Below are 12,084 nucleotides of genomic sequence, written 5' to 3'. Positions count from 1 at the left end.
TGTCTTTTATGCCTGATACCTGACCCTTTCGCCGCCTTGTCATCTTACAGGCTGGTGTGCTTCTTCCATGTGGGCTTTGTTATTTCTCAGTTAGATGGCCCCTTGTTTATCTTCCAGCATGTAGGACCCCAGATTGTGTGTAATTTGACAGCTTGGCACCATCAGCTTTATGAAGCGGTATATCAACCTAGGTCATTCAAGGCATAGAACTAAAATCCTGTATTCTTTTCATTGTACAACACAATCTTTTCTCTAAATAAAGTCTTAATTACACCATTACCAATATATCTTGTATCTAATGTCACATTGGGCAGGAAGATCAGCCAGCTTATTCAATGACTCAATTAAAACTTCGGCTGGAGCCACTACCCCATTTGCTCAAGGTCACACATATTCCTAGGCAGAATAAGATATAAAAGAACCCACATCTTTTAAATTTTAATCCCACCTGTGTTCATTCTTTAGACGGCCGCAAGGGAATGTGAGTCAGGCTGGGGCGTGGTGATTATCAGTTGGGTCTTCCTTGCTTTAAAGTTCCTAGGCTTGCAGCTAAGAAAGTCGGTCTTTTGGCAGAAAAGAACCAGGCTTTGGCAATGATGGATTTGGGATCATGTCCGCATGATCTTGGGAGCCTCCTTTTGTATTTGTGGTTTCATAGACACTTCTGGGGGTGGGGTGGGGTTGGGGATCAAGAATGAGAGTCTCCATTTCAGTCTTGGACTGTTTTGACTTTTTTTTCTTTTCTGGAGAACTTGTTCTGCCTTCTGCTTCAATCTATAGGAGGGTCTTCACTTTTTTTCTCCCCTCAACCTTGTTTGTGTTCCCCACACCAGGCCAGGACCCACCCCTAGGATCAGTTACTAATGACCAGTGACTGGGGTGATTCACCTTCCCTACTCAGCTTGGTAAAGACCTTGTGAGTTATTTTGAAAATCTAACCAGAAGAGGCTTGGAAAGTTTGAGCCAAGTGAATTGAATTGCCCCCATCAAGCAGAGGGAAACAATTTCCTCATTAGTTGAGATAAATCCTCGCATGGGCTCACAGAACATTATAAAACAAATATATCCATAGCTGGCATTTAGACCCAGGACATCTATATCCCGGAAAGATACATTACATTTGTTGGTTTTGCTTCAACAGGTGTTTCAATCCCACCAATTAGTTCCTGTGTGCTTGGCAAATTGGGAAATGATGCGAGTAAAGCGGAAGAATGCAAAAGGGATTGAGATGGAAGGGATAGAAATAGAAGCGAAGAAGCAAAGGAGAAAGCCCTTGCCTGGACTGTTGCATAGGTAGGTGTCTTTTGCATTCTACTGTAAGAAAATGTGAGTACCTCCACCTGGGCCTCCCTCCCCACAGTTCTCAGTGTGGTAGGAACCACTTTCCCCTGTGCCTAGAGTGTTCAAGAGCCAACATTTTCACTCTCAGGCTTTGTTGTTGTTTGTGCCTTTAAGGAAAAAATATTTTTGAAATAGTTGTACATTCTCAGGTAGTTGAAAGCAGTAATGCACAGGAAGCCTGTTCACTTTGCACTCAGTATCCCCTAATGGTAATATCCTGTATAACTGTAGTATGGTTCTGCACCCAGGAAATCAACACTGATGCCATCCAACCAAATTACTCAGACCATTCTCTTGTGTGCATGTATATTTAGTTCTATGCAGATTTATCACATGTAGACCTGCGTGGTGACCAAAACATTAAAGATACACAAAAGTTCTGGCTTAAAAAAAGTTTACCTTTCTTTCTCAACTGGTGGTGGTAGTGGTGTTAGTTGCCATGGTGTGGATTCCATGCCATGTTGATCCCATGTTCAGAGTAGAACTGTACTCCAAAAGATTTTCAAGGCAAATAACCTGGCCTTACATTTGAGTTGGAACTGCCAACCTTTCAGTTAAATCCAATGCTTAACCACTAGCACCAACCAGGGACTCTTCTAATAAATACATTAAAAAGCACTTGATTTCATGCATAAGCAAATGTGGCAAAGACAGCTAATGGTGCCTGGCCATCAAAAAATACAGTGTCTGGGGTCATAATGGCTTGAAGGTGAACAAGCGGCCATCTAGCTCAGAAGCAACAAAGCCCACATGGAAGAAGAACACCAGCCTGTGAGATCACAAGGTGTCAAAGGAATCAGGTTTCAGACATCATCAGAACAAAAAATCATATCATTGTGAATGAGGGGGAGTGTGGAGTGGAGACCCAAAGACCATCTGTAGGCAATTGGACATCCACTTACGGAAAGGTCGCAGGGAGGAGATAAGCCAGTCAGGATGCAGTGCAGCAATGATTAAACATACAGCTTTCCTCTAGTTCCTAAATGCTTCCTCCCCCCTACCACTATCATGATCCCAATGCTACCTTACAAATCTGACTAGACCAGAGGATGTACACTGGTACAGATAGGAACTGGAAACAGGGAATTAGAGCGGATGATGCCTTCATCAGGACTAGTGGCGATACCAGGAGGGTGGAGGGAGGGTGGAGTAGAAAGGGGGAACCGATTACAAGGATCTACGTATGACCTCCTCCCTGGGGGACGGACAACAGAAGAGTGGGTAAAGGGAGACAGTACAAGATATGACAAAATAATAACTTATAAGATATCAAGGATTCATGAGGGAGCGGGGAACAAGGAGGGAGGGGAAAAACGAGGAGCTGATGCCAGGGGCTTAAGTGGAGATCAAATGTTTTGAGAATGATGAGGGCAATGAATGTACAAATGTGCTTTACACAATTGATGTATGTATGGATTGTGATGAGTTGTATGAGCTCCCAATAAAATGATTAAAAATAAAAAGCACCCAATTTCATCAGAAGTTCACATTCAGAGCATAACACCAATGAGTGTTTATTCAAATGAAGCACTGACTCTATTATGTTTCTTTTCAGAATGTGTTTTCATGTAATTTCTTAGTACCTAAAACTTCATATAGATTATAATATTTATATTTACGCCCAAGCAATATAGACTCTCATCGAAATCATGAAGATTTTGAGAAATAGTAAATTTTGTCATATAAATACTTTAGAGACATACTATCACAGAATCAAAATATATACTCTCCTTTAAAAGTATGTATTTTTCTCTCTCTACTCTTTCAACCCTTTTAACAGTATCCAACCCTTAAAATTACTTAAATTAATAAAATACAATGGGCCACACCTTACCACCAAAGCATCAAATTCTTTATGGCATTTGTTCCAAGAATTATTGAAGAATAATAAAAATCTCTCTCTTTTTTTAAAGTACTATGAAGTACCATTCTGTTATTGTGCTATATTTCAGAATGACATTAATATAATTTCCAAGTATAAAAAACATATAATAGGTTACTAAAAGCAACTGAGTGACAAGTAAGCAGAAATGGAAAAGAATAAAATGTCATTATTTATTGAATGTCACTCATTTGGGTCAATAATGGTCCTGCAGGAGACATACATGGGAACAGTATTTACCTGGAAAGTGTCGTGAGAAACTTACCATCATTTTGGCTCTTGCCCTTCATCTCTTCCTTCCATGGCAGGATGGTGTTCAGAGGAACATAATCCCTCACATAATCTTTGCGACGCTCCTCTAAGGTCATCTTCAGCAAACGTTCTTGCAAAAATAAAAATAGACTCTCTATTTGTATTTAACTTTTAAACTCAGGAATTATTTTATACTTAAAATATTAACCATACTCAACAATGCAAAGAATTGATCTTGAAGAACACCAAATATAAATCTAATGAACTTCATATCTGAGTATATTTTTAAAGTATTATTAATTTTATGTTAGCAGGGAGAAAATGACCAAAGTTTGATAAGAAAGGCCTCTTGTGACAGTCTGAGAAATAAGTAAATACATTTTCTTTTGATTATTATGTATTGATAGTCTACCACCTGCCAGATGAAATATTTATCTGACATTGACACAAAAGTGATCGGTACCCACGGGGAGTTCACAACACCTCTTTTAGGCAAATTCTGATACAAAATAATTGCTACTTAAATACAATACAAAAGACTGGTGGTGTAACAGGTTATGAATTGGTCTGTTAACCCCAAAGTCAGCAGTTTGAAAGAGCCAGCAGCTCTGAGGGAGAAAGATGAGGCTTTCTACTCCCCAAAAGATTCAAAATCTCAGAAACTCACAGGGACAGTTCTACTGTGCCCTATGGGGTCACTCTAAGTCAGAATTAACTAAGTGGAAATGAATTTGGTTTTGGTAGTAAAATGCACAATGCTAAACAGGTATGTACAAAAACTAAAAGCACACAAAAAAGGCAGTCACAAAGATATTTCCTCAGTTTTACCATGGCACCAACAATAAAAGTACACTTTTAGCTTAATAGTTTCATGGAGATGGTATAAACATTACTTTAAATATAAACCAAAAACCTAAATCAATAGAATTTAGGCTGGAAACCCCTGTGTACAACTTGATTATAAAATTAAAATATAAAAAATACATTTCACAATAACAGTGAATGTCATTATAAAATGCCCTAGGTGGCACAAACAATTTGCAAAGGTTGGTGATTGGAATCTATCCAGCAGTGCTACAGAAACAAAGGTCTGGTCATCTGTTTCCATAAAGGTTACAGCCAAGAACACCCTTTGGAATAATTTTGCTCTGTAATGCATGGGTTGCTATAGTTAGAACTGACTTGATGGCAATGAATTTGATTTTGTTTTTTGGGTTTTTTGTCATTTATAAATAGGAATAAAACTAAAATGAGTAAATCCTAGTTAAAGACTCATAGGGAATGGCTATTTTAGGAAGAAACTTGAGCAGGCTGAGGAAAGATACCTGAAGATACTAAATAATAAAACATATTGTAGAGGAAATAAATATAGGCATAAAATATCAAAGAATACAGAAGATGGGATAAAGAACACAGAGCAGTTAACCTTAGAAAAATAGAAAAATCCTTCCTCTAACACATGAAAGGAAATGTAAAGAACTAGAGAGGGATATTTCTGTTAAATGGCATGTGTTTTTTCCCCCTATGAATTAAATAGCAATGCCAACTCAACAATAGGGAGACAAACAACAATCCAATTAAATAACAGGCAAAATTGAATATGCTCTTCCCCCCAATAAATATGCAAACAAGTAATAAGCACATGAAAAGCTGTTCAATAGGATTAGTTATTGTTAGCTGCCCGCAGACTAGGTAACTTTAATAGTTGGTATTCCCATGTACAAAAGATCAAGACGTTGCCAATCCTGTGCCATTCCCATGATCAATTGTGAATCAAATTGTTGTGATCCACAGGTTTTCATTCAAATTATCTGAAGTAAATTATCAAGTCATTTATTTCTAGTCTCACTTATTAAGGAAACTCTACTGAAGGCGGCTTTGCCACGCAGATGGGTGGTGATTGTACTTGAGTTGTACTAACCAGAAATCAAACTGAGATCTCCAGTATGGCAGACAAGAATTCTACCACTGAATCACCACTGCCTCACCCATTCATCACTAGGGAAATATAAATCAGAATGAGCTAATACTTCACACACCATTATATGAATGGCTGAATTTTTTTTCAAAAGCAGGGGTGGAGGGCAGGAGACCAACAACTGTTGGCAAGAAGGTGGAGAAACTGTAGAACTTTCATGCAGGGTTCCTGAGAATAGAATATGGTACAGGTGTTGTTTCAAAAGTTAAAGTTATGAAACCTATGACCCTGTACACCAAAGAACTGAAAGCAGGGACTCAGAGAGATACCTGTATACCAATGTTAATTACAGCACATTATCCACAATAGGCAAAGGATGGAAACACCCCAAGTGTACACGAACAAGTGAATAGATAAGCAAAATGTATATCCATGCAAACCAAAACCAAAATGAAACTTCCTCCCATCAAGTTAGTTTTGACCCTATAAGACAGATAAGAACTGCCCAGAGGATGTACTAGGCCATACATTTTACAAAAGCACACACAACAGCTTTCTCCAGCTGAGCAGCTAGTAGGTTCAAACAGTTGACCTTTCAGTTAGCAGTCAAGTCCTTTAGCCACTGTATCAATAGGGTTCCTATATTTACAATGGAATATTAGTCAGCCATAAAAATAAATTTCTGTGATGTGCTACAAAAAGGATGAGCCCCCCAAACTTTATGTTAAGTGAAATAAGCCAGACACACAAAAAACAAATGTTCCATGATCCCACTTGATGAAATAAATAGGCAAATGTATAGACAGAAGTAGTTTTGAAGGGAGTGAGGAGTTTGTTGCTTAATGGATACAGAGTTTCTATCTGGGATGATGACTGGATAACACTGTAAATATAATTAATGCTATGGAATTTCACAATTAAAATGGTAAAAATTGTGAGCTTATGCTAGGTACACACACACACATGTATGTATAACAAAAATGTAAAAGGCAATGTCATCTATTTAATATAGGAGGATAGGCTCTTTATGGATCAGGAAGCTTGAGAAAAGAATGGTGAAAGTATAGCATTATCACCTGATGGGAAAAAGGGAGATGACCAGCAGTTGTCAAGCACTGTTCGAAAAATTCAGAGCACTATTATGGAATTTGTATTTTCCTAACCAGACTGAAAGATACGATGAAGCAACTTAAAATTGTGTAAATGTCGGAAGGTACCTATAGAAATGCAATCTAGCCACTGCCATCCCATCTACAGTATTTAACAGTTTAAATGTGAACACTTAAAACAAAGTACAATAAATAGTAAGATGACAAAAAATAAGTTGCAAGTCTTGAAAATACATTATATAGTTTTGAATTAGTTTAAAATCCTAAATTAATAATATTTGTTTACCATGTGTGGAATTTAGAACTCTTCGGTTATTCATTTAAACAATGAAACCCACCAAAGTACACTGACAAAGATACAGCATCTTTGGCTCTATAAAACTTCCTTAAAGGATGTTACATCTTTGCAGTGAAAGTTTCTTCTGTAAACCAAGCATATATTAGCAGGTGTATTAGATGGTATACCTAAAGTGATGAACCATGGTGGCATAGTGGATTAAGCATTAGGATGCCAACAACAACCAAAAAAAGCGGTTCTATTCATGAGTCAGTCTGAAGGAGAAGGACGAGGTAGCCTGCTTCCATAAAGACTTATAGCCTCAAAATCATGACACTATCAATACACAGTGGTTACACATTAGGGTTCTAACTGCAAGGTCAGCAGTTTGGAATGACCAATCAGCTACACAGGATAAGGATGACAATTTCTACCCCAGTGAAAATTTGTAAGCTCCAAGACTCACAGAAACCGCTTTACCCTGTCTTATAGGGTCCATATGAGTCAGCTTTGAGTTGACGGCAGAGCAAGTGATGCCCCAGGTAGACAACTGATAATGTTCTCTAGCATAAAATGACAATGGTACCTGTAAGGTGAAACCATAGCTAAACCATAGATCCATGAATGGATATGAGGTTTGCACTTAACTCTAGACCTAATCTAAGAACAATTAGTTCTTATGGCATGGCCCTGCTTGATGCTCACTCTATTGAAGCGATCACTGAAGATATGGGTGCTATAGCAAAGTGTAGTGAAGAAACTAGATGGTGCCTAGTGATCTGAAGGAATAACATATAGGGGCTTCAAGCATGCAGCCATCTAAGTGAGGCATCAACTATGTCCACATGGCAGAAGCACACCAGCCTGTGGATAAAATTATCCAAATCTAAAAAAGGGAAAGACATCGGAGCTTCAACTGGGAACACCTGGTTTGCAAAAGACTATTGATGACAGTGAAAGTCGAAAACTCGATTTTAGGAATCACACATGGATTAAACTTCTGGTGAATACCCTTTGACCATAGTTGAGGGATGTGAATAACTCTGTTATCAGACAAAGAGCACTGTAAAGTCAATTATGGCAGACATAGGTCAAAATATAGTATCTTAATATTTGATCTCCCTTTTGACTGCTTTCATTTTAAAAAAGTGAAGGGGAAATACCCATGGGTTAAACACCTAGTGAATCCCCACTGACCATTGAACAGGGATGTGAATAACCTTGCTAACATGCAGAATGCACTAGAAAGTGGATTGCTACAGATTCAGTTAGGTTAACATTTATCACCCTATTATTTGATCTCCTTTCTGATCCATTGAAATTTGCTCCAGTTTTTAATATTTTCTGCTTTGTTTTCTATTAAGATTTTTATTTATTTTACTTTGTTATTCTAGTTAGGTTTTGTTTGGTTGGTTAGGTTTTCATCTTTTTCGGTATATGAAACCCAGGATAGATAAACCTCTAGAGACAGTAGCTGGATTAATGGTTCCTTAGAGGTATGGCTGGGGATGTTGGGAGAAGTGGGGAGCTAACAACAATGACTACAAGAATAAATGTTGTAAAACTGATTGTGGTGATGCTTGTGAAACTCTTCTTGATGCGACTGAACTATTGAATTGTATGATATGTAAATTATATATCATTAAAAGTGCTAAAAACCAGAGATTTATCGTCTCAGTATTTTTTTAACAATGCAAAGATGTCTCTGTGGGGACTGATGTGTGCCTAACTCAATTCATGATAATTTCAATGGATTCTTATGCAATTCCAAATTGAGTAATGAATAAGAAAAATTGAAGAGCTGATACATTTGAATTGTGGTGTTGATGAAGAATATATTGAATAGATCATGGATTGCCAGAAGACAAACAAATCTGTCTTGGAAGAAATACAGCCATAATGAAAATAGAAGTGAGGGTAGCGAATGCATTTCTCATGTATTTCAGACATATGTGGCATGGCTTGGAGGCCATGTCAGACCACCTTTGACAACACAATGGGGAAGGCAACTCTAACCTACATCAGCCTAAGGCCCAACCAACTTTCCGTGCGAAGGCACTCTACTTTTCTGATAGGTCTGTTATGTTATTACAGTGGCCACACAGAATTCACAGAAAATACTCATGGTTATTAGGTTTCTTAGGGAAGCAAAGTGTTTACAAAAAATGTTAAGAATCCAGTTGTTTTGTCCACAGTACTTCTTCTCAAACAGAAAAAATAAAATCATCATCCCTAAGGCTAACCTGATTTACTGGTTAAGTTAAACTACTGTGTCTTTAAAAAAATCAAAAATGGGATAATTCATTAATTTTTGAGAGAGAAGTGTCATCATGTGGCTAAGATTGTTGAAGATTTTTAATAATCTCTCTTGGCCCAACAGCTAACAAACCAAAAAGCAGATATCTAGAAATATGGCACCCAAAACATAATTGGATTATCTCACTGTTCATAGGTACCTGAAAATACGTCATATTATCATTATTTTCAAGTGGTATTTATAACAGCAGTTTTCTTTTTCTTTCTGAGGTTACTTTTTCAGGTATCAATTTGTCCTTAGATAATAACTAATTTTGGCACAATAAAAAAGTGACACAACTTCTTTTTCTTTTCCTCATAAGCCAGTGCTTTTCCAGAAGTGGAATAAATGTTGAGTTTGGGACTTCATATTATGGCTCAGCCAAGCATAAATTAGCTTGGTTGCTTGTAGAATGGTTGCTGGTTCAAACCCATCAGCCACTCTGAAAGAGAAAGATGTGACAGTCTAACCAGGAAGTTAGAAAGTTTTGTACAGATTTTCTCAATGCAATATATCAGTTGATTTCTTGACAGCAGCTTCCATGGGTGTTGACTGTTGATCCAAGTATAATGAAATAATAGACAACTTCAAGAAATTTGAGTTTACCAAGATATTGCTTATTAGTTCAATTGTGAAGATTCTTGTTTTATGTTGAGGTGTCATATTGAAAGCTGTAGCCTTTGATCTTCATTAGTAAATGCTTGCTTTCAGCAAGAAATATAGCAAGTGCCATAGTCAATGAAACAGGCAAACACCTTTCTAATATTCTCTGCTTTCAGCCAAGTCCACGTGACATCAGCAATAGTGTCCCTCATTCCATGTCCTATTTTGAATCCCGCTTGAATTTCTAGCAGTTCCCTGTCAGTGGACTGCTCCAACCAGTTTTGAATTATCTGAACCATTTTGTGCTCTTTGATTTTCACTACATTGAAACAGCAGTTTGGGCACCCTCCAGGGACTCAAATTGTGTTCCTTTTTAATTATATTTGAGTTTGGAGAACAAAAAATAAGTCTGAGGAGGGAAAATCAAACCTGCAGTGTGATGTGGTAAGGTTTCCCCAAAGTAAGGTTTCATAGTACAGTCCTTGCTAACCTTGAAGAATGAGCTATTGCACTAATGTAACAGAAAAAAAATTTTGGCACAACTGTTTTGTCCTTTCTTTCACCAATGCAATTTTCAATTTTCTTAAAACTTCTTCATAACAAGCAGAGTGATCATCCTGTGTCCCTCTGAAAAAATCAAGAATACCCTCTCAAATTCGAAAACACTGTCACTTAACCTTCTAAGTTGACTTCTCTGCTTTCAATTTAACTGGCCTAGCAGATCCCCCCAGAAATTAGTGTCTTGATTGGGCCTTTTCTTTGAAGATATCCCACTGATTGTAGTTATCTTAAAATGTTCCACTGATTATATAGAGTCATCTTAAAACATTAGGAGCCATATTTTTCACTTATCCTCATGTATCAAGATAACTGGTGGCACAGTGGTTATGTACGCAGCTGCTCACTGAAAGATTGGTAGTTTGAACCCATCAGCTATTCCATAGGAGAAAGATTTAACAGTCTGCTTCCCTAAAGATTTACTGCCTTGAAGAGCCCTATGGGGCAGTTTTATCTAGTAGGTCATTATTAGTTAGAATCTATTCAATAGAAGTGCATTTGAGTTTTGGGTTATTTTATATGTCAGGTTTCGTTATCAATGGCATTTGCTTTATGATACCATGATTTTCAGTGCTATATAGTCTTATAATCATCAAAATAATTTGTATGTGGCATTGTTCAGTTATATTATGTTAAATCTTTCCAAAGTTAATGACATAAATTCCTTTGCCAACTCTTTATTATGCTTTGTTTGAAGCAAACTAAAGCTAAACTCACAGCCATGTAGGTGATTTTGAGTCATAGCATCCCCATGTGACAGAGTAGAACTGCTCCACAGGCTTTCCAAAGCTTCATGAAAGCAGGCTGCCACCTTTTTCTCTGCAGAGAGCAGCTGGTTGATACAAGAGCCAAAGGTTACAAGTCAACATCTGATGCACTACACCACCAGGGTGCCTTTGCTGGCCTAAAAATCTACACTGTCATTGAATCTATTGCAACTCATGGTGACCCTATCAGGACAGAGTAGAACTGCTTCATAACGTTTCTAAAACTATAAATCTTTACAAAAGCAAAATACCCTATCCTTCTCCCTAAGTGTCTGGTGGGTTTACCATTCAGTAAGCTGCCAAATACTTTGAGCACTAAACCTTCAGGACTCCTTTTGTAGTCCTAATATATATATATATATGTGTGTGTGTGTGTGTGTGTATGTATAATATATATTGTATATGTAGTCCTAATATATATTATATATATTATATATTATAATTAGTACTAATATATAATATATCTCTATTTAAATAGATATATATTTACAGCAAAACATTATCAAGTTCACCCCAACTAATAGTGACCCTAAAGCACCGAGTAGACATGTCCCATAGGGTTTCCAAAGCTATAACTTTTAATGGAAGCAGACTGCCACATCTTCCTCTCTCCTGGCGGCTCTTCAGTTCTAACCTCACCTTTAAGTCAACAGGCAAGAAATTAACCACTAAATCATATGAATGCCTTAAGCCCTATATTATGACTATTTGCAAATAAACTCCCCTTCTTGCCACCACTGTGTGCCTCTTCTGTTTAGAAAGGCCAGGGCACTCAATTAAAGTCTATACTTTCAAAAGAGCTTTTATCAAGGAAATCAGTGTTCCACTCTTCATCCCTTCATCCTTCTTCTATAAAGATGAGGTACTGAGGAAAGTTTTATATTATCCGCACCTGATCTTAATCTTGATAGACAAGTTTATTGTATAGAAGCAATGCCTTTCACTACAAAAAAAGAGAAAGATTGCCAGAAATTTAAAGTTTACATCAAAATATGCTCACACTATGATGCAGGAGATGATAGATAGATAGATAGATAGATAGATAGATAGATAGATAGATAGATAGATAGATAGATAGATA

At 37.3% G+C, this 12,084-nt stretch overlaps 1 protein-coding gene across 1 annotated transcript in view; it reads right to left on the bottom strand.

The window, feature by feature from the left end:
- The window catches only part of MACROD2 (mono-ADP ribosylhydrolase 2), a 1,581,126-nt gene that overhangs the window by 1,567,942 nt on the left and 1,100 nt on the right, over positions 1 to 12,084 (bottom strand). The window contains exon 2 of the mRNA XM_045295172.1: positions 3,489 to 3,605. Coding sequence (XP_045151107.1) covers positions 3,489 to 3,605 — 117 coding nt within the window. The remainder of the gene's footprint in view (positions 1 to 3,488; positions 3,606 to 12,084) is intronic.

The sequence above is a fragment of the Echinops telfairi genome, unplaced genomic scaffold, assembly GCF_000313985.2.
Source record: "Echinops telfairi isolate 266 unplaced genomic scaffold, ASM31398v2 ScPeMD7_5592;HRSCAF=6446, whole genome shotgun sequence".
Lineage (NCBI taxonomy): Eukaryota > Metazoa > Chordata > Mammalia > Afrosoricida > Tenrecidae > Echinops > Echinops telfairi.
This window is presented reverse-complemented; position numbering and strand designations above follow the sequence as displayed.